General features: G+C 36.1%; 1 protein-coding gene across 10 annotated transcripts in view; it reads left to right on the forward strand.

The window, feature by feature from the left end:
• The window catches only part of Noc1 (Nucleolar complex protein 1), a 35,265-nt gene extending 12,272 nt beyond the window's left edge, over nt 1-22,993 (forward strand). For 9 of the 10 annotated variants that reach the window (XM_087353566.1, XM_087353570.1, XM_087353569.1 and 6 more), the window contains exons 5-16: nt 300-583; nt 3,244-3,389; nt 4,216-4,351; nt 8,617-8,819; nt 10,856-11,003; nt 12,877-13,044; nt 15,714-15,984; nt 17,988-18,225; nt 18,834-19,012; nt 20,106-20,335; nt 21,383-21,524; nt 22,590-22,993. In XM_087353566.1, coding sequence (XP_087209692.1) covers nt 300-583; nt 3,244-3,389; nt 4,216-4,351; nt 8,617-8,819; nt 10,856-11,003; nt 12,877-13,044; nt 15,714-15,984; nt 17,988-18,225; nt 18,834-19,012; nt 20,106-20,335; nt 21,383-21,524; nt 22,590-22,741 — 2,297 coding nt within the window. In that variant the 3' untranslated portion in view covers nt 22,742-22,993. The remainder of the gene's footprint in view (nt 1-299; nt 584-3,243; nt 3,390-4,215; nt 4,352-8,616; nt 8,820-10,855; nt 11,004-12,876; nt 13,045-15,713; nt 15,985-17,987; nt 18,226-18,833; nt 19,013-20,105; nt 20,336-21,382; nt 21,525-22,589) is intronic. The other variant, XM_087353568.1, reaches the window with a different exon arrangement.
• The last annotated feature ends 363 nt before the right edge of the window (nt 22,994-23,356 follow it).

Here is a 23,356-nt window from a genome sequence, read left to right on the forward strand (position 1 = left end):
ATGAAATGGTGGGAATAAGTTTTCATAATAGCTGCCATCTTATAAGTATTAACTGTTAATTTTAGAAATAAGTTGTTGTTTTCTTGATTGTGTAACACAAATTTTACAAGTCCATAAAAATAGTCATTTTGTGTCATATATTGGACCACATAATTGTTTCATTGATTGTGTACCACTTTATCACTTGCTACAAGACAATGAAGTTAATTTGATGAAACTTCTGGGCATAAAGATTTTCATAATTCTGATGCTTATTCTTAGTGTTGTATTTGTGATTGCCATGCATTTGTTTGCTGCAGATACTCTGACAGAGCTGTTCTTGTCAGATTTGCTACGACCAGATCGGAAACTTAGAGAATTTGAAAAGTGCCCCCTCGCACTTCTAGACAAGTACAGTTCTGGTAACCATGTCAGCAGGAAGTCACGTCTCATTCACTGGTATTATGAAGATCAACTAAAAAAATTGTATTGTGGTTTTATTGTGGCACTGAACACAGTTTCCCAAGACTCTGTAGAACGGAACAAGGAGAAAGCAATAACAGCTACATATAAACTTCTGGCAGGAAGTCCCGAACAAGAAGCAGTAAGTGAACGTGCACTGCATAAACCAGTATTTCAAAATGCAATGCTGCTGGACATTGTCTATTATCTGATGTATTTTTAATATGCATGATGTATCTGGGGTTGGCTCTGCTTCTGTCTGTAGGTGATTAGTTGCAATTTTATGGACAGAAAGTAAAGTCAATAAATATGATCCGTTAGTATAATTACAATTTGTTACCAGAAGACACTTAGACATCTTGTGTGATGACATAATTCAATATTAGTCATTGTCACAGACATTTATAGAATCAACCTCCTTCTTATGAATGTCTCCATGACAAAGTGTTGAATCTTGAATGTAACATTACAGTGGTTAGCATTCCAGCTATGTGTGAGAAACTTCCTGGTTAGTATCCCAATCAGGAGACTGACTTACAGTTTGTTATCTTGGTTTTCCATAGTCCCTCTAGTCCCAGCAGTAATATTCTAGACTTGTGTCAGGAATATACCTGGTTCAAATCTTGTATTAATTTCCCCGATGCCACTGATGATGACCTCTTGAGGTCGAAACGCGTATGGCAATAGTGTCTTATTATAGTGTTAATAGTTGTTGGTTTGCTTACTCTAAAATCTTGACAGGGTTACCAGCAATTTTTACTGAAATATTTTTTGGTTCTTCTCAGTCTTTCCAGGCAGATGCCTATCATAGATTTCCATTTTTCCCTTGAAGATTGTAATATATTGAGGAGAATGATTGTCAGAGGGGGCATACAATGTAACATAGGCCTGATATTTCTCATATTTGCAAGTTTTGAAACTAGCTGGTTTTGAATAAAAGACCTGTAGCACTTGCAGTAGTCGACACATTCACTCCAGTTTCCACAGCTGGCCATTTCCCAGTGTTTTGTCCAGACTACTGTATCTGACTTAGATCAGTAGATCAGACAGACAGACACCTATAGTAAGGAAAAAAATCTTTAAAAAACAAACTTTGAGCATGTAGTTGTTGCTAAATAGTTCATGTGGCTACCATGTGTAATTTTTTGAACCTATGTAGGTTGTTTGCTATTCATTGTTTTACCACAAAATAGTGCAAACTGCTGGTGTACCAGTAGAACTGGCTTTGTTGACAGGTGATCCAGCATCGTAGTTGCTTGCAGTGAAGGGTTATTTTACATTTATAAAATTACTAACTTAAATTTCATAAAGAATTTGCTTATCATGTTAATAAACTTTACACTGCATGAAATATGTCTTTAACTTTCATGTAAAACTTTATGTGGTGGATACTTAATATGATATAGAAAAGACTTTGTGTTATATTGTGTGTACAGGTGTTTAATGGTTTGCTCATATTCCTGTCTGCTTTGTCTGGAAGGACTGAGGAAAACTATAATGTATAGTAGTTGGGGCAAATCTGTGAAGTCCAGATCCATTAGAAGTAAATAGTAAAGAATCAGAAGAGTGGGAGGGATAGCAGGCAAGGAAGTTTATACTGTCCATACCATGAACATTATTTATTGGCAACAGTACTTTGTACAGGTAGCCCTCAATTTACACCGGGGATGCATTCCTGGATGAGTCGGCGTAAATTGAAACTCGTTTATAATGTAAATCATTTTTCCAGCACCCAAACATTGATGAGTAATATAATGACATTACATTTAAAGCTCTGAAATAACGTAAATAAAATAAAGGGAATTAAAAATTATATTTTATACACTTACAATCGGCAATTCGTTTGTCCCCGTGATTGACTGCGATTCGTTCATGTGATTGATGTGTACAGTCATCTCTGCTGTTATGCGATAGTTGCATTCATGTAAGACGCCAACCTATAGAAAATCGCGTAGTAAAAATAACCCTGGTACCTCCACAGAGATTAAATTAGTCCTTTGAATGTTTAAAGCGCCAGGAATGAAATTGCATAAGAGCAAACTCACATATGCAAAAGTTTGCATTTCACAAACAGCTTTTACCGATTCATCGATCTTATTGGAGCAAATTCGCGTTAACGAAACATACGTAATTGCAGAGATGAATGTATTTATAAATTTTATTCAAAATTAGCAATGTAAGAATTACGATTTAGTATAAGAATTAGTACGAGATACATTGTAAAACGTTATAAATAATAGTAAAATATATTTTTTTCACTTTTTGACTTGCTGTTTTCAAAATCGGCGCAAATCGAGGGCTACCTGTAACTTATTGCCTCAGTAATGTCTTTGGTTTACATTGTATGTGTGTTTTTCTTCTACTCACAAATTAGTGATGTAGGCAAACCACACAGTGTGCTACTGGGTACTATAAGTTTATTGAGTAGCATTTCTAATTGATCAGTATAGTCTTAAAACTTTGCATACCGTGTAGTGTATTAGAATATAAAATAAGTAAACAAACAACTATTAACACTTTAAAAATACACTATTGCATTAGTGTCTTTTTATAGTATTAATAGTTGTTTGTTTACTTATTTTATGATCAGTATAGACTAAATTATAATACACATTATGTTATGAATTTCCCATATACAATTTTGTAAAAATATGGCGTGCTATTATGAGGGCTTGACTGATTCATAGAATGTTGGACGGATGGACATACACAAAATGCTGACTGGACATTTGTTTCTGAAGTATGAACAGTGCTTAAGAAGAGGTCTAGAGAAACTCGGAATTCATATTGCTTTTGTTTCAGCTTCTTCTTAGAAATCTTGTTAACAAGCTTGGGGATCCAAGCCAGAAGGTTGCATCAAAAGCCATCTATAGTCTGATCCAGTTGTTGCAGGTTCACCCTAACATGAAGTTTGTAGTCATGGGAGAAACTGAGAAGTTACTGTTCAGGTAAATGAATCTTGTAACCCTGTCAGTGACCATGTTACACTGAATGAAAAACTCTTCTGTATTAAACTAATTAAACTAACTAAAATAATTGTGGACTATGACTGCCTTGTATGTTATTCTTCTGTCTGTTCAGAATTATTGGAGACAACTACATGAGGGGTTTAGTCTAGGTTTGTTCCTTCTTATCATCTCATTATAGTTCACTTACTATAAATTGATTCTACATTATGTACAATACTATAAAAGTAAAAGTAATTTAAGCTGTCCCACTATATGCCATGTAGGCACTTGGTGGGGGGAAGGTATAGCTCCTACTCGTTCTTGACTTCAGGGTGAGTGGTCAGAATCACGCCCCAGCTGCGCTTTACCACCAGGAAAGGGCCCCAGTACCCATTAGATAGGAGGCTGGTTAGGCCCCAGAACCAGTGTAGACACAGAGGCTAGCGGAAAAATCCTCTGCCCCCGTTAGGGATCAAACCCCGGCCGTCCATTCCATAGCCAGTTACTATACTAACTGAGCTATGGTGGCTTATATACACAGTACCATACTTAACTGAATTAAAATGTCTTTTGCTTTCCTCCCCCCTCTTTTCTTAACTTAGTGTAAGAAAAATTAGAGATTGTCATGATTTTACACTCACTATTTTATTTTTAAATCTCTTTTTACATAAAATGTATATTTGTTAGATGTCTCTTTTATATTCTGTTTCTTCATTATGTTCAATACAGTTATGTATTATACTTCCATTTCTTATATATTATGTATCTTGTTAACAACTGATTATATTAGTGTGCAACTCCTCACAATATGTTCAAACTGTTTCAGGCCCAACATTAGCCGTAAAGCACAGTACTATGGGATATGCTTTCTATCACATTTCCTGTTGTCTAATGATGAAGCTGAGCTAGCCAGGAGTCTCATTCATATCTACTTCTCTTTCTTTAAAGCATGTGTTAAAAAGGTAAACGCTAGTCACGTTTGTTTGTTCACTTATGAATACTGCTTTATATACTTAACATAAATTATTTATTTTAATCCGTCTTATCACAATATTTAAAATTTCTTATAATTAAGATAATAAAATATCATTGATGTTCCATATCGATTGATCGATTTACATCTTGGAACATTTTACACAACATGTTTCAGTTTTTATAAAACCATCATCAGGTGTAAGGCTCGATGCACACGAGCGAGTTATTTTCGCGAGCTCGCCGCGTCATTTTCTCGCGCGTTTTAGCAGTACATGTGAAGCAATGGAGCAATGCACACTATGGCAGTGACGCCGCGAGGACGCGGCGAGTAATTTGCGCTCGCCGACCACTGCTGCTTCGCAGCGAGTTCGCCGATCGCCGCGAAGCAGCAGACTGTGTGAAAGCATTGGGCAGTGCACACGTGCTTCGCAACCCTCGCAACTGCTCAGAGTCACAACCAGCATTTCTAGAGGTATTGCAAGCCTCATCGCAGAATCTTTACTTTTGTTGGATGCATCCAGTTTTGCTGCTTTGACTTTATACTCATACGACAATAATTATGAAATTTACTTTCATCTTCTCTTAAATCTATAAACATTGTCACGAACGCCCCTTTTAACAGCCGTGAACTAACCAACGGGTGTGTCCAATACTTCCTATTCCTTAAAATATATAATAAAATTCAGGTCAATACACAAAACTTTATTTGGATGTTAAAATTTAAAATTTAAATGTTAAAATTTAAAATTTTAAATTTGCGCCATTCATCACTATAAGGATGTTACATTAGAGCACTTTCATTCATTTCACAACATGTTTCGATGTAATACATCATCTTCAGGTGTTGTTCTTTAAAACTATTTTATATTATAATGCATGCCTTTCAATATATTCAATTCAATATATATATTGAAAGGCATGCATTATAATATAAAATAGTTTTAAAAAACAACACCTGAAGATGATGTATTACATCGAAACATGTTGTGAAATGAATGAAAGTGCTCTAATGTAACATCCTTATAGTGATGAATGGCGCAAATTTAAAATTTTAAATTTTAACATTTAAATTTTAACATCCAAATAAAGTTTTGTGTATTGACCTGAATTTTATTATATATTTTAATCAAAAACACAAACATGACGCATGTAAACCTTAAACTTCCTATTCCGTTTTTTAAGGATGTATTCATAAACGAAATAGGCAAAACTACACGTTTTCTTCTGTACACATCCATTTAGGTTGCCATCCAATCTAGTACGGGTGGGAGTTTTTCGGCGAACTCGCAGCGATGACGCTACGTGTGCACTGTCACGGGTTTCCTCGCTGCGAGCTCGCGCGACATTTTCTCGCTTGTGTGCATCGAGCCTAAAATATCTACGAACTTAAAACTCAAATATGATTCCATTTGGTGATGTTTTCATTGCGTTTGTTTTTCATTTTTGGGCGGAGATGTTTTTTCTTAAATTTTATTGGATGTACATATCGGTCTGTAAGTAGAAGATTGAAAGAAACACTAAAGAATTTGAAAGTATTTATAAAAGAATTTAGAGAATAAAATGCAAAATATATAAATTGTAGTTAGAAAGTAGCAATAAAATATAGTAAAAATAAAAATAATATAAAAATAAAAGTAAATCTAAAATAAAACATACCAAAGATGTAGGACAATCACTCCTACAATGATATTTTATTATCTTAATTATAAGAAATTTTAAATATTGTGATAAGACGGATTAAAATAAATAATTGTTATAATATTCACAATATGACGCAATTACACTATCTTAACATAAATTGTTTGTGCAGTTTTTTAGTCAGTAAAGTGGCATGTACAGGCTGGATGATTGAAGTTTGAATGCTGGCAGTGTCAGGGACTTTTCTCCTTGACACCATATCCAGATCCACTCTGATGTTTACCTGTCGTATAGGTACTGGAAGCTGTTTTCCTGGCATTAAACTGTTGAAGTGTGAAGCTGAGGTATCCAATATAGTGCAGAAATTGAAAGAATACATGAAGCCTTACTATCATCTCCCCGTCATGGCCTGATCAGTGTTGGTAACCACATTTTACCATACTTGAAGACAATGTTAATATGAACAGTGTGATTTTCACTGAAAAGGTTAATAAATTCTTTAAAATGTACAGGAAGACAGCTGAAAGAAAGTTTGAGGAGATGTGATTTAGACATGGTGGTAATTTCTTTTTGACTATCAGGAGACTTGTAATGTTTCCTGTGGTACAATTTTTGAGTTTGCATAGTAGGAGATTTTAAAGAGAATACTTTATACGTATGAAGGAAAGTTGAATTATATCAACACATACATGGCTGTGAAATTGATGTTGGATATTATGTAGTTCCATAAAACTGGAAATTTAATTTATAAAAATATTTTTATTTTAAGATATCTTGATTACAGTGTTTGAAAGGGCTTTAGAATAGGGAAAATATTTTGCTGAAGTCATATTAGAAATGAATTGATGGGTTTTCATTAAGGTTGGTATGAACATGATACCCTTTGATGTTTATCAGCTGTGTATGTTTTATGTAATTCCTTCATCAATAATGTCTGAATGAACATTGATCGATCAGTTTAATAGTTGTTAAGATACACATACAAACATGAGTCCCATTCAAAACTGCAGACTCGGTATCGCAGTATGCATCTGGATGTGATGCTATGAGGCTAACTTTACTTATTAAATAAGTTTTATGGTAAAGTTCCAATTATCTGACCTAAATGGGACTGAAGGATGGTTAGATAATAAAAACTGTCAGATTTTCTGAAGAATAATGAAAGAGAAGAGGGTAAGTATTAATAAGTAAAATAATTGACCAGGCTTTCTAATTTAAAAAAATAAGGGATGTCTTTTAACCCAGAACCTCCATGTGCAAGAGTAAGCAGGGGTTAATAATTGGTGGTGTAAGAACAACGGCACCGGGTGTAGATTTAATAACGGCAGAACTAATCAAACATGGAGGCAGTATGCTGCAGTGAAAGATCCACCACCTGATTGAAGAAGTCTAGGAGATGATAGAACAGATGCCACAGGAGTGGAGTACAGCCTTAATTTTCCTAAGACATAAAAAGGGTAGTAAACTAGAATGCAGTAATTATCGAGGAATCTCGCTTCCAAATGTTACATACAAAATCTTTACAAATCTATTGGGCAAAAGTTATGGAGCCATACGTGGAAGAAATTCTTGGGGAATATCAATGTGGCTTCCGACAAGGCCAGTCTACTACAGAGCAAATCTTTGGCTTAAGAATAATACTAGAAAAGACCTGTAAAATGCAGATATCCACCAGCTTTATGTAGACTATAAACAGGCATACAACAACATCAACAGAGGACAGTTAATAGAAATAATGAAAGAATTTGGGGTGCCATACAAATTGGTAAGGCTGGTCAATATGACTTTAGAGAACACTAATAATAAGGTAGAAATCCAAGGAAAGATGTCCCCAAGTTTCCAAACAGTAACTTGATTGAGGGAGGGAGATTCACATCTACACTCTTGTTTAATCTGTCCATGGAAAAGGTTATCAGAAATGTTAACACAAACCCAGGAGACACAATCTTCAATAGAACAAGACAGTGCCTAGCTAATGCAGATGACATAGTGATTTTAGGATGAGCAGTAAGATATATTACATAGATAGTAGAAGATATGGCAACTCAACTAGGACTTTCAATAAACATAACCAAAACAAAATGTTTGATTCATAGAAAGGATAATGATAACACACCAAAGGAGATTGAAATAAGTGTCCAGAAATATTAAAAGGTTGAATACCTGGTAACTAACCTCAATGATATTAAAATGGAAATAAAGGCTAGCTGGCTGCAGGTAATAATGCTCCCATGCACTAGGCCATATACTAAAGAATATTTATAAATCAACAAAACAGCTGAAATTACATCCATACCAATTTCAAACAGCTGCAACAGTGGAATTTGGTTTCAAGAATACAACATTGCCATTGGTTTTGTCATGTTATGCATGAAGTTGTTTGTGTGTAGTAGATGGGGTTGCATTTTACTTGGGATATTTTGTATTACTGGACTACTGAAAGGTTCGGTAACTTTCCTACAGATGACATATTATGTTACTTTAGCAGCCTGGTCGTTCTGAGCTCTGTGTACATTCTGTAGTTTCATGAAAATGGGTGTACTTTTCTAGGTCTTGGAGTGTTAAAAGGCATGCTTATAATTGAGTTTGAATTATGTGAAAGATGTGATTGTAGGGTGAAATCGATTCACGAATGATGACTGCTCTGCTGACTGGAGTGAACAGGGCATACCCATATGCAAAGCAAGAGATGGAGAAGATGTTGGAACATATAGACACCATGTACAGAGTGGTGCATTATGCCAGTTTTAATGTGAGCCTACACACACTTACCTTGCTGTTCCAAGTGGCAGACTTTGCCAACTCCGTGTCTGACAGGTAATACATTAACTCTTTCATGATTACATTTGTACTAAATAGCTTATCTTCCATTGTCATGATTTAGCAGCATAATAAAAAGTCAGTTTGTCTTGCCCTTTCGTGTTTCTGCTGTCTGCTGCCCAACACAGTTTTTCTCTCAAGTAATGGTGAAAACACATTTTGGCTAAATGTGAATTTTTCTCTTCTCTGGTACACACTATGCAGTGCAGTTATAAAATATATAAAATGTAGCAATTCAGGGTGCACTTTACAATATTTTGGGAAACGTTAACTTTATCTGATGACAAAAGCTTTAGATTAGTAGCTTAACCTTTATTTTATTGGAATAAGGGATTTAGACCTCTAATAGGGAACTGTGTGCTAGATAATTGATTCAGAATGCCAGCTAGCTCTTGTGCATAAGCCATGACACATGGATGATAATTAGGTTAAAATGTAATCAGAAGTCATCAGTTTTGCCACTGTAATTGGCCATTGTTTGTCTATAAACCTTTCAGTCCTTTTGTATTATACAGGATAAGTCAAAAGTAGCTGCACACCTTCGGAAAACTGTAGCCGTGTTACCTGCAGCCAAAATTTGCTGACATCAGCAGATGTCTGTAGAGCATAACCTTAAGTTTCGTATGTTTGTTGTAGTTCTTCACATTGCCACTGAGAGTGCTTGTGAATTGTGGAAAACAAAATGGAGACTTATAGTGGCAAGGAAAGAGCACAATGTGTGTTCTGGTTCGAACAAACGAATCCTCTTCCGTAATTCTCTAAGATCGTTGGGTAAGGATGGGTGGTACACGTGATCCTTAATGTATCCCCACAGGAAAAAATCTGCTTGTGTGAGATCCGGTGAATGAGGTGGCCAAGCGATTGGACCTGCTCACCTAATCCACCAACCTGGGAAGTGGAGATCCAAACATGCTCTGACATCTGTATGGAAGTGAGGAGGTGCACCGTCTTACTGAAATTGGGTTACAATCGAACCAGAACACACATTGTGCTCTTTCCTCGCCACTATAAGTCTCCATTTTGTTTTACACAATTCACAAGCACTCTCACCGGCAATGTGAAGAACTACAACAAACAAACGAAACTTGAGGTTATGCTCTACAGATATTCACATGATTTTTAGTTTCAAATGAAATTAGACTAATTTATCCTTCTTCAAGGTTTTGCCCATTCCCTACTTGTAGTAGTCTGAATTCTATTTGCACTTTTATTTTGGCAACTTGGAGCAATGTTGCTCTGTTTTCTTAGGTTTCTAAGATGGGTGAGCAGGTTTGTCATAGCATCTCATATCACTGTTAGTGTATTGAAATCAAGTTGGTTGGACAGGTAGTTCAGATGGTGGTAACAGAAATGTTTACAGAATCCTCATGGAGAAACCTGTTATAAAATGGTAACTTAGGTGTCGATGGGAACATGATGATAAGATTGATGTTGGGGAAATAAGTTGTGTGGATTGACATTGGCTCGGGATTGTGTCTGGTCATGGATTTACAGTGGACCCCCACATAACGAAGTCATCGTATAACGACCTTTCTCTTGATGAATTGCTTCTTATAGGCCCCATTGACTTTCATAATTATTTTTTACTGCATAATGAATTGCTTACAAAGTCATGCAGTTTTCAATCATGATGCTCCTAATTGGACTCAGCAGGCTTCAGTCAATCATTGATACCCATTTATATGTGTCAAAGTTTGATTGCCTTTGTTTACATTGTTTGCTGTGTTTTGATTGTGGAAAGAGCTGTCTTTCAGGCTTTATGTTTCTGTTAATTTAAGTCATTTACCATGTTCTTATAATGTTTATTTGACAAAATTTTAAACTCTTTTGAGGTCATACAGGTTAACTCATGATGATCTTAGAATTAAGTAGGCCTTTAACACATATTTGTCAAATTTATATAATGAAGGCTTTCATGGGACAAATTAAATTTGTTTTACAGTGGTCCACTATAATGCATTTGATTTGATTAATGTTTAAGAAATACGAATGAAATGTGCGTTATGAAATGGTTTTAATATTCCATGAACTAGGTTCTACTCTACCCTCTACAAGAAGCTGCTGGACCCCAAGTTAGCGACCTCATCACATCAAGCATTGTTTCTCAGTCTTCTGTTCAAGGCTTTAAAGAAAGATGGTGACATCCACAGGGTGAGGGTGTTCTTTAAGAGATTGTTTCAAGTAAGTTTGATTCTTTCTTCATGCACATTACTCAATGATATTTGAAGGGAAAAGAAGGATTTTTATCATAATTTGATATATCCCATTATTAACTGGAAATTCATGCACTTCCTTTCTCAGATTCCATTATGAAAAACTTAGTGTGAAATTTACACAGTAATTTGTGTTAATGGTCCGTCATGGAAAATATCATGCCCTCTTATATTCTCTCAGAAAACAAAACAAGATAGTCTCTACATAGGTTCATTTGTAACAAAAATATAGCTTTTTTAATTTACCTTGTTACTTTCTCAAACATATTATTGTTAAACACTATCCAGTTAATAGGTTTTCAAGAAAGGAACCATAGTTTCTTTTTCTTTCCCCATAGTAGTTTCTTTTCTATTACATTTGCATAGTTATAAGGTCACACTTTAGACCAAACCATAAGAATGGCCAAAAGTGGCATACTTTTCATACTGTTGTTATGTGCCTATTGCTCTTTGTTACAAAGATTGGTAACAGTCTTTGTTGTTGTCTTTCACTCATAAGGATGGATTGAATGAAATACAAAGGAACTGTTTTCTTTGTATAGTCAGTTTCATTGGCAACAGGTGATCAGAAGTTTTGGAAAATCTGTCCACATTCACACACAAAACCTTGAACAAATTATTTGTTGAAGATTTCTGTCTTCTGGGTTGTTGCGCTGTGTAGTCTGGTCGATGTCAGCCAACACCTGATGACGGAGGCAGTATGACCTCTGAAACGTTGATTAACATTGACCAGACTACACAGCGCAACAACCCATAAGACAGAAATCTTCATACTCACCACTGTGAAAACCTCAGATCTTACATAAATTATTTGTTTTATGTGAAGTAATATAACAAGCACTAGTGTTACTTTATTTGTGGAAACATTGTATTTTAACACTAAATTGAAATTGTTAGGGCCAAGTTATTAAGATATTGGGGCTGTTAGTACATAAATTCAATGTTAATTGTAGGAATACCATTAACACTAAGTAACTAGACTGCTTACGGAACCCGAAGGTTCATCACCGAATTAACCAAAGCCCTCCACCAGACCCTGTCCTGGGCCAACAAAATCCAGTCTCCTTCAACTCCTATTTCCCATAGATACCGCTTGATATTGTCCTCCCATCTACGCCTAGGTCTCCCCAGCGGTCTCTTCCCCTCAGGCTTCCCAACCAACACCTGGTGCACACCTCTTGTCCCATCCATGCGCGCCACATGCCTTGCCCATCTCATTCTTCTCGACTTAATCACCCTGACAATACTGGGGGAGGAGTACAGATTTTTAAGCTCCTCATTATGCAGTTTTCTCCGTACCCCATCGTCTTCTTTCCTAGGCCCAAATATCCTCCTCAACACCCTATTCTCAAACACCTGCAATCTGTGTTCCTCCCTTAGAGTGAGTGACCATGTTTTGCACCCATAAAAAACAACAGGAAAAATTATTGTTTTATGTATTTTAATCTTTAGGTTGTTAGAAATCTGACGGGAAGACAAAATATTTTGAACTGAAAAGTAGCAAGCACTTCCGGAATTTAGTCTCCTAATTTCCTCATGAGTATCATTTTGATTTGTTATTGTTGTTCCCAAATGTTTGAACTTTGTCACACTTTCAAAGGATTTATTAACACTAAACAGATTAAATATTTGCGGTTCTTATGGTGATAAAGATATAAGGTTCTCGCAATGAAGATGGGATTTTACTGTAAACTATGTAGGTATTAAAGTGTCTTTAAATAGATGAAAAGATAAACATAAATGAAAGGAATTGACTGATTGTTGAACAATTAAATTCTCTATAGATATACACCACATTCAAGTTTCACTGAATTTTGTTTTCTAAAATTTTTCCTTCCCAGATCTGTGGATATTTGCCAGTGTCGCTCGTGTGTGGTATATTATACATGACCTCACAGTTGACCCATAAGAAGGAAAGTCTTCTAGCACTCAATATAGTGTCTACAGGCTTTACTAATGATGACGATGATGATGATGATGATGAGCATTATGAAGACATCAAGCTTGAGGTATGTGTTGTTGTTTTCCAGACATTTCATTGGACCTAAAGTTTAAGGTTTTTTTATGGTGAAGATGTAAGTCATGGTCTTCAAGGTTGTGGCTCTAGCACCAAGCAGAAGAAGTGTAGAGAACAGATTTTTGCAATGTTCCAAATTTGAAAGTTTATAGGTTTCTTATTATTTTTTATGTATAAGGTATACATAAATTATTTTTTACAGCTTGTGAATAAAATCTTTATGAAAAGATATATACTCAATGTTTGAGCATCACCTGCAAGAGAAACTTATAGAGTTTGTTCTGAACATTACACACATTCAACATGGGCACCATATGTCACATGTACAATGTCCAAATGATATTCAAGATTCGTCCATGTATGCTGCAGCATGTCATTGTCAACTGTTGCAATAACAGCTACAATTCTGTCCTTCAAATTGTTTATGTCATCCACCAGAGTTCCGTACACACAGTCTTTTACTTATCCCCATATAAAGAAATGACAGGGTGTGATATCTTGTGATCTGGCCAGCCAAGAGATGGGACCAGCCTGACCAATCCATTGACTTGGGAAATACTGATTAAGCGATGCATGCACAGTCAAGCTCCAGTGTGCTGGTGTTCCATCTCACTGGAAGAACATCCCAGGTTGCAGTTCTTGTAACTGTGGATAGATAAAGTTTTGCAGCATTATCCAGGTATTTGCTGAATGTCACAGTTGTTTCAGCAAAGAAGAAGGGTTCAGTCAAATGATCGTGCAACAGGCCACATTTATTATCTTTGGGGTTGTCTCTAATGTGCTACACTATAACATGAGGGTGTTATGATCGCCAGATGTGTACATTCTGTTTTTTTACCTTTCCTGAAATATGGAATATAGCCTTGTCAGAGAATGCTAGTTTCTTTTGGAATTTATTGTCTTCATCCAGTTTCTCAAGCATGGTCTCAGCAAGTTCCTTATGGGCTACCCTAGCATCTGGCTTAATTATCTGCACCACTTACAACTTGTAAGCATACAGACTCAAACGTTTTTGTAACACCCGATGCACTGCCCAGTGTGACATTTGCAACTCTTATGCTGCAGCTCGTGTCGACGTACATGGACTGCAGACAGAGATTCTGCATATCCTTTCGACATTTTTGTCAGACATGTGAATGCCCTGTACCTTTCTTGTGAAAAACACTTTGGTCTCTTGAAACTGTTTGTACCAGACATGTATCAATAATGTTGATGGTGGTGTCTTGTGATACTTTGTTCTAAAAATCTTTGGACCTGTGTATCCAATTTCATTTTGATACGCCTCTGTGGCTTTTCCTGTGGGTTCATGGTGACTGACTTGATTAACAAAGACAGATGCAGTGCAGTGGAAAACAATGGGTACTACCACTACAGGGAACTCTGTGAAACTTTAAGAGTTTCTCTCACAGATGACACACAAACTGTCTCTCTTTGTCTTTATAAAGGTTTTATTTACAAGTAAAGTTGTAAAGATAATTTATATATATGTACCCTGTATGTCAGTATTTGATGACTTTATGGAAAGTTGTCATTTTAAATTTTGTGTTAAGTTAAACAGAAAGAAATTCAGTATTTGTTATACCAGGTCTACAATTTATGAGGCTGCGGTCGTGCTTGGATTGCGTGGTCGGCTGGCGCTCTGTTGATGTGGGCGGGAGTTGTGCGCGTTCTTCTGGTGGGTCACCAGCGAATCAGTTTCGTGCGGCTAGTAACAGCAAACTACAAATATTTCTCATCACTAATGCATGTTATTACATTAATTGTTCTTACCTTAAATCACAAAAGATGTTCAAAGTGACTTCCTTGTGCTTGCAGGCAAGCTTCACATCTCGTTAACATGTTTCAAAATACTCGACAAAGCTCTTCTTGGGAAATTGCCGAAATCAATTGTTGAATATTTTCTTTAAGTTCTTCTGCAGTATGCGGATTGTTTACATAAACTTTGTTCTTCAGCATGCCCCACAGGTAAAAATCGCACAGGTTTAAGTCTGGAGAACGCAGAGGCCACTGATCGATAACTTGTTCACCAAACACTTCTCTTAATGCTAATATCGGCCGATCAGCTGTGAGCTGTAGCATTGTCTTGCATGAAGAAACCATAAGTCTTTTCTTCATCGGTCATTTTTTGGGAAAAGGGTCTGAGTATTAAATTTACATAATGTTCACAATTTATCTGCACACTGCAAAAGAGCTTAAAGAAAATATTCAACAATTGATTTCGGCAATTTCCCACGAAGAGCTTCGTCGGGTATTTCAAAACGTATTAACGAGATGTGAATCTTGCCTGCAAGCACAAGGAAGTCACTTTGAACATCTTTTGTGATTTAAGGTAAGAACAATTAATGTAATAACATGTGTTAGTGACGAGAAATATTCATAGTTTGCTCTTACTAGCGGCACTTAAACTGATTCGTTATTGACCCACCGGAAGAACGCGCACAACTCCCACCCACATTGATGTGGCCAACCACGCAATCCAAGCACGACCACAGCCTCATAAAGTGTAAACCCTGTACTACCATCTCTAACCTGAAACAACATAACTCATGAAATTCTTAAGGTATTAAATAATGAATCTTACATTGTCTTCTTGGTTTTGAAACTAAAGAAAGGGATGTGAGATTATATAGCCAATCAAATTGTCGGTGGTTTCTGTTTCAGGAGCATGAAGAACTTGGAACCTCTCAGGATGGAATAGGTTCTGAGGAGAAGAGCAACGATAATGTTACTGTTGTGGCGTCTGCCCCTACCTGGTTTCATTGTCAGAATGCAAGGTCTGGAAATGGTATGCAGAAGAAGACAGCTGCTTACAACCCATTTCAGAGAAACCCATTGTTTGCTGGTGGAGAGCACTGTGCTTACACAGAACTTTTGAAACTGAGTCAGCATTTCCATCCAACTGTCACACTGTTTGCTAACAAGATCCTGCAAGGTTAGAGCTAAATATTGTAAGAAATGTGTCCTTAGTGAAGAGTTATAATACAGTCTCAGTCTCATAACATTAAGGTTTCTTTGGCAGATGGATTAAAACACCAAATGAGGTAAAATCTCATTATGAGGAACATTAAGGGGTTTTTTCCTGATCTGTTTGCTTTTATGAATAGGCTGTGTAGCATTTTACTCATGCATTGTGTTAGAAAAAATTTGCCACATTTTATTTGCTTACTGTTCTCATCTTCAGAAGAAACTTTGTCTACTTGTGTGTGTGCATGCATGCATGTTTACACGCACATGAACACATGCACATTGGATCTTTCCATACACTAGAAGTAGTTATTTTTATCATTTGTCTCTTTCCAAGGTATGATAGTTAACTGAACTGTTTTGTGTACCTACTGGTAACTCTTATGAGTTGGTATGTGTTGATCATGTGACCATATGATTCAGTACCTCATCAAATGGTCTTTGGGATTCAGTATGTTATATGGTTGCAGTAAGTGTTTTATTGGCTCATTGTGCCCCCCCTTTTTTGTTTTTGTTTTGTGTCAAAATTTATAAAGTGTTAAAATGGAGAGTCATTGTAGTTTTTAGCAAAAATGAAGAAAACCCATTGACATTTAAATAAGTTACCCAGAATTTATTGAGAGTTTTTTTGTTTGGTTTGAGTTATTTTCAGCCAGTCAGTGATCATGTGGTCAAATTTGTGGTACTTTGATTATTCGGACACTGGAATTGTGGGTTTGAATCCCACTTGAGGCATGGATGTCTGTCCATATCTTTCTGAGTTGTGCTGTTATGTGTAAGTAGAGGCCTAGCATCTAATTGATCACCCATCCAAGGATTCTACCATATGTCAAACATTTTCATAATTTCAGAAGTAATTCTGAATTGGAAATCCATAAAAAGGTGACAAAGTAGTTCCTTCAAGATGGAAGAAAAGACATTACAGACAACAAAATATCCTTCCACCTGGAAACTTGAACTTACATGTCAATTAACTGTTAAGAAGATGGAGAATTGAACAGGAATATAGATAATTTTGACCAGAAATGTTCCCATGAATGAAGTGTTTGAAAATGATATGAAAAGTTCCTGTGCTGGTTCAAAACATTGGGAAAGAGAATTTTCACAAGATAGTGACATGGTGAGATGTGGGTCAGAAATAAAATTAAAAAGTCTTTGAGAATGAGACATGCTTTAGTGTCAGAATTAAATATGAAGACGATACTGATTTTAAGCAAGAAGAGAATTATTTTTATGAATTTGTTCTCCAAAATATTCTGCCTTCAAGTTTTGAAATATGTGTCACACCATATTCATTGAAAAGAGCAGATCCTTATCTGGAATAGTGGATTTTGCATCATAACTCAGTGTCTTCCCACAGTTCATTTGAAAAACAACTTTTGTCCAAGAAACACTTAATTGGTATTGAAACTTCCTTGTCTTGATTGTCTGTCATGTTCCAAAAACTAAAAGTCTGCTTGAAAGGATCTGATTTTGAGTCTTCGGATGATATTAAGAGCAACGTGATGACAGTGCTGAAAGAATGTTACAAAAATAATATCCAGTAGTATTTCCAAGCATGGCAGAGGTAATGGGATGCATGTATAAATTCAGACCACTTTCACTAAAATTTAGTGGCAGTTTTGTGTTTGACAGATTCATCCAGTTATTTAACAATCAAGCCTTACAAGTTCATTGCCTGAAAGTATCTGACCATTTACTTTACATGCTCATACCAGTGTACAAAGATTTTTACTAGTTTTTTATCTCTGTTAAGACAAATGTGTTAGGATGAACTGAGCATACAGAATGTTGTGAAAACATTAATGCTTTGAAGTGGGTCTTAAGGAAATTGGGTTCCTATAATGTGGATCAAATTCAGTTGGTTTAAAATTGTTTTATTGTTGTATTTCAAAACTTATAACACAAATGAGTGATGTTGCATCTGTTAACCAAAGTCATTTTGAAGTTAATTTCATTTTTCTTTTGCAGGTGAGGTCATTAAGTACCCAGGGGATCCTCTCCAAGACTTTACTCTTCCAAGGTTTCTAGATCGATTTGTATTTAAAAATCCAAAAAAGAATATCAAAGAAGAGGTGATTAGGAACTCCAAGTTTTCACGTAAGAAAACATACATTCCTTCAGGCATCAGGTCTCTGCGTGTTGACAGTGCTAGCTACCTCAATGAAGATGAATCCAAAATCCCAATTGATGAGCTCTTCATGTACAGGTTAGTGTGAAGTGATTGGGCAAAGAATACAGACCTGTAAGGGCCAGATAATTTGGTAGGAAAATTACAGATGTGTAAATCGTACAAAAATGTATTGTGCAAATCAGAGGATATGCACTACCATTTAAATTAAGCCTTTGATGAGTATGAATGTAACATACATTGTGATGCTACATGGAGTATGAACTTACCTGAACATTTTTTACTTTCCTTGTCCTGTGGAGTTCACACATACACCAAATATTTGCTTTGTTGAGGACTGTTTTCAGATCTCATCTAGGGTACTGGCTTTTCTGATTGGTTTTTATATATCTTCTCAATCTCTCCCTGTAAAGGCTTGGAGAGTACCTTGAAATGCATCATGACCAGTTCCCCCTACATCCTTACCAACAGCATTGTTAAATAACCAAAAAATCAATTATCCATTGCTTCTAAATCACAAACTCTCCATTGGACATGATCCTGTAACTTTTCAGTGCAGCTAACATCTTCATATCCTATAAGAAAACATCTTAATTTTTTGTCATGACTTTTCAAGAGGCTATCCCAGCAAAATTCTGTTTACTTTTCTTGTTTCTCCCATATGAGTAATGTGAATGATATTGCAGATACTTGCATAAGAAGAGAATCAGGAATGGAAAGAAGAAAGATGAGGATGCTAGGAGTGATGCATCTAGTGTAGATAGTGAGGAGTTTCATGAGATGTTGGACAGCTTGTTGAGTGACAAAGAGGAATGTCTAGACTTTGCAGAAGGTCTGGGAAGTTCTACTTCCAAACAAAATGAAGGTTTGTTTAAACATCTGTTAAACATATTTGATGTTACCTTTGTGGATTTTATGGCTCTGAACATGTACTGCTAATCAATATATTTGTAACATGTCTCTGTACAAATGCCATGTATGAAGTTGTGGTACTTCATGGATAACTAGAAACAGAGTAAAGTATTTAATACAATCATATTATATTACATTCCCTTTAAAGAATACCTTGGTATAAGTTCCATATTATTCAGAGGCTTGGGAACCTAACATTTAATGATGCTTGTGTTGCTCCCACTGTAGAAGGTTGCATGGCTACCACGCTGATATTGCTGGTGACAGAAAGTTCAAAAGTAATGGTAGAACCACCTGCAGATTTCTACAGTTATCACTAACAACCTGCATGTTATATCTTTCAGTTTTTAAATAATATGAGCTATATTTTTTAGTTATCAGTTAAGTACCAGGTGATCAGTACTATGGCCAAACTTTTGGAGTTATTAGAGATATAATTTGGATCTGAAATTGTAAATAAATTGTGTTTATCACCATTGTCGAGTTTTGATGTTTAGCTACTTTTTTGAGAAAATGAAGTAATTGTCCATTCATATATACATTTTATTTTTTACGTGTATTTTTATTCCTTACTTTTATTTACAGTGAATGAGAAGCAAATATTCAAATTCTTTAGCATTTTTAAGTTTGAATTTTTCATTATGTTTAACACAAGTGTCAGATCATGTAGTGGGGACTGTTACTTTGCCATTGCAAATAATGTGAGCCACAAGCTGATGTAATATGAGCTCTGCCTTATGACATTATGAATGTTACACCACACAAACTGAGTATTTGAAACACCGTAGCTCTGAAGTGGTGACAGACTGGACAACTCTTTGTTTATTTTTTCTACTCCAAATTATCTCCTCAATAGACTCCTGAATTTGGCCATAGGACTTTGAATTGATCAGTATATTAACTCCAAGCAGTGTCCCATTTCACTGTTACTCCGTTCTTATCTGATCTAGCACTTGGCAGGTCTGGGAGTAAATGTAAGGGCTCATGCACCAGATCTTATATGACTCATCTATAAATGGGTTAGAATTTAAAATATCCTTTTGCAGATCCAGAAGATGATGAAGGAGGAGGAGAAGAAGAAGAATATGATGATGAAGAAGAAGAAGAAGGTGAAATAGATTTTCAGCAGAATGATTCTTCTGGAGATGATGACATCATTAGTGATGATGATTTGGATGATGCAGAAGATATTGTTTTTGATGATTCTGGAAGTGATATGGACCTCAGTGATACTGATGAGGTTTCTAAGCTAAAAAAGAAGCAGAAGCATAAGGTGGTTTGTATTTTTAGTCATTATTTATTTATTTTATGGTTTGGTGTCTGTAATGTTTACCATACTGTTTATACAGCACTAAAGGCATGTCTGACTTTTAGAAAAAACAGTAGCATTACAACATAAAAATAAAGTGATACAGTGGGATAATGCACATCACTCAGGTACTTTACAGACAAGTTAAAAAATATTACCAGTGTGTAAACATGTTTCAAGATGCCTCTCTAGACTTAGTATCAGTCAGAGATGGTAGATTGTCTCATATGTGTGATAAATTAGAAGTTTGTAATTTGCCTGGGAATATATTTTATTGACAGCACTTCTATACAACTTGAGACTCTTGAAATGTCTGTAGTTCCTGAAATTTTACTTACAAAAATATATTTTTCTGAGGAATTTAAAAAAGATCATAAATGTACCCAGTTCCTTTATAGATATGTTAAAGTGAAGCTTCTTTCTTTAATACTTCCCATCTTTTAAGAAGTCTTCCTATTTGTCTTCATTCCTCTTTAATAATTTGAATCTTACCAGAACTCTGTCTTTCAATAATTGATTCCAATTTCTGTAGTATTATAATGACTGTCAGCTCCTCAAGAAGGGCTCTTCCATGTAATTAGTTACACAAAAACTATAATCTTACCTCTTGTTTTGTATTGTGTCTCTAACATTAAGGGGAAAACACAGCTTGAGGTGTTTGAGAATAGGGTGCTGAGGAGAATATATGAACTTAAAAGGGATGAAGTGACAAGAGGCTGTAGAAATTTTGTTTAGCATACATGGAGGAAACAATAATGTTTGTCAGTAAACCACTTTGGAGACATGAGCATAAGTGGAAACATAATACTAAATGGATGTTGAAGTACTAGATTTTGAAGATCTGATTGGAATATTTGGTTTACGATAATGTCCAAAGTAATCTCTTGTTACTGATGGTGCAAGCTGCATAATGGAGTAGAACAGGGACCAGGTTAATTAATGTCCAATACTCCAAGAATATGCTGAAGCATGGAGGCAGTTATTATTCAAAGCATACTTTTGATTTATTTCCAGGAGGGTCAGAACAAGAAAGGGCATGGAAAAGCCAATGATATTTTTGTTTCTGCTGAAGAATTTTCGGAGATGCTGGACAGTGCAGGAGCCTCTGGTCTCAGAATGTCAGGATCATCTGCTCTTTCGAATAGAGATAATGCAGGTAAACTCTGATCATGTTTAGGCTGAAAAACGAATTCAGTACAGTGGCCACTATTCCAGCTTTATACTGCTGAGAAATCCAGTTTGAACATTATGTAGCGCCTTTGCACAAGTAGCGGATCCAGTTTGTGTTCCAGAAATTGAGGGTTTTTTTCTAATATCACATGGTTAGAAAATTATCTGTTTGTGCTATCTCTGTGATTCAAAATTTATTCTTACATCCTGATGAAAGTCTTACATCTGCAGATACAAAGTTGGCCGCCAGTACAGTAAGGTGTTAAATGTAGTCAATTTACATTCTGTGGCCTAGAACATAACAGTACTTGCTTTAATGTTGTTTATTATTATTAAGTGTTCTGTCTTACGACAGGTCCATTGCTCTGCCCAAAAAGAGCTCTCCAGTTGTCCCTATTCTCGGCTTCTCGCTTTAATTCCGTCATCTTCTTTCCTTGTTTAAGGTCGTCGGTCAGCTGTATCAGTCTTCTTCCCAGTCCTCGCTTTCCTTCAACCTGGCCTTCGATGATATCACTCAGTAACCCATTCCTTCTCATAATATGTCCCAGCCAGTTAGCTTTCCTTCGTGTAATCGCCTGCAGAATGCTTCTTTGCTCGTTGACTCTCCTCAATACTTCTTCGTTGGTCACTCGATCCGTCCACCTGATCTTCTCTATTCTTCTCCAACACCACATTTCAAAACTCTCCAGGTATTTCTGTTCCTTCTTCCTGAGTGTCCAAGTCTCTGCTCCATACACCGCGACACTCCATACGTAACACTTCACTAGTTTCTTCTTCATCTCCAAGCCCAACTTGCTAGTGAGAAGTATCCTCTTCTTGACGAAAGCTGCCTTGGCCATGGCTATCCTTGCTTTTACTTCCTTGGTGCATAGGGTGTCCGTCGTGACTATGCTTCCCAAGTACTTTAAATGCTCCACATTCTCCATCTGTTGGTTTCCAATTACAAAGTTCAATGGTTCTGCTCTCTTTTAATGTTGTACTACACTAAAATTATTTTAACTTCACAGCACCTAATTTAAGATTGTAAGGGAATTACTTTCATTGTTTTCAGGTGAAAAGCAGTTGAAATGGGAGACTGAACGAGATTTCTGGTTTAGCAGAGGAGGAAAGCGTTCAGGGAAAAGTAACAAAAACAAGAGGAAGTTGGATGGTTATTCACTTGGAAAATGGAATGAGAAGATAACAAAACGAAGAAAGAAGTAGTGACAGAGAATAAGATGAGAGTTTTGAGGTTTGCACAGCTGTGAGTCTGAAGATGGCTGTCTTCTGAGTTGTAGTGCCATGTAGTCTAGTAGAAGGTTACCTTCTACCAGACTACAGCAGTATAACCCAGAAGAGAATAATAGCAAGTCACCTGTGTAAACACTTTTATTCTATGTGATTGAAAGTCATAAATCATGAAGTGGGAGAAACATGTACATAAATTACATTAAATAAATCAGTGGCTATTTTAAATGCCCTTGCTTGTCTTAAAACCTTGCATACTGTGTATTGTATTGGAATATAAAATATGCATACAAACAAAACTGTTTACACTATGAAGGACACTAATGCCAAACACGTTTTGAACTCAGTCCTAACAACAATGTCTTATGCTGAAGTGTAATCATAGAATTCATATGCATAATAGGATTCTAGGTTTTCAGAGTGGTAATTCTGAATATGGGCTGACTTCTGGGTTGTAGCGTCATGTAGTTTGGTAGAAGTTTACCAGTGATTCAGGGAGGCAGCAAGGACGTCTGAAACATTGGTAAACTTTTACCAGACTACACAGTGCAACATCACAGAAGGATGCATAACTTGAAGAGCTCGAATGTA

This window comes from Zootermopsis nevadensis, unplaced genomic scaffold (assembly GCF_977971745.1).
Source record: "Zootermopsis nevadensis isolate Lab colony 2312 unplaced genomic scaffold, Znev_1.0 Znev_ptg000022l, whole genome shotgun sequence".
NCBI lineage: Eukaryota > Metazoa > Arthropoda > Insecta > Blattodea > Termopsidae > Zootermopsis > Zootermopsis nevadensis.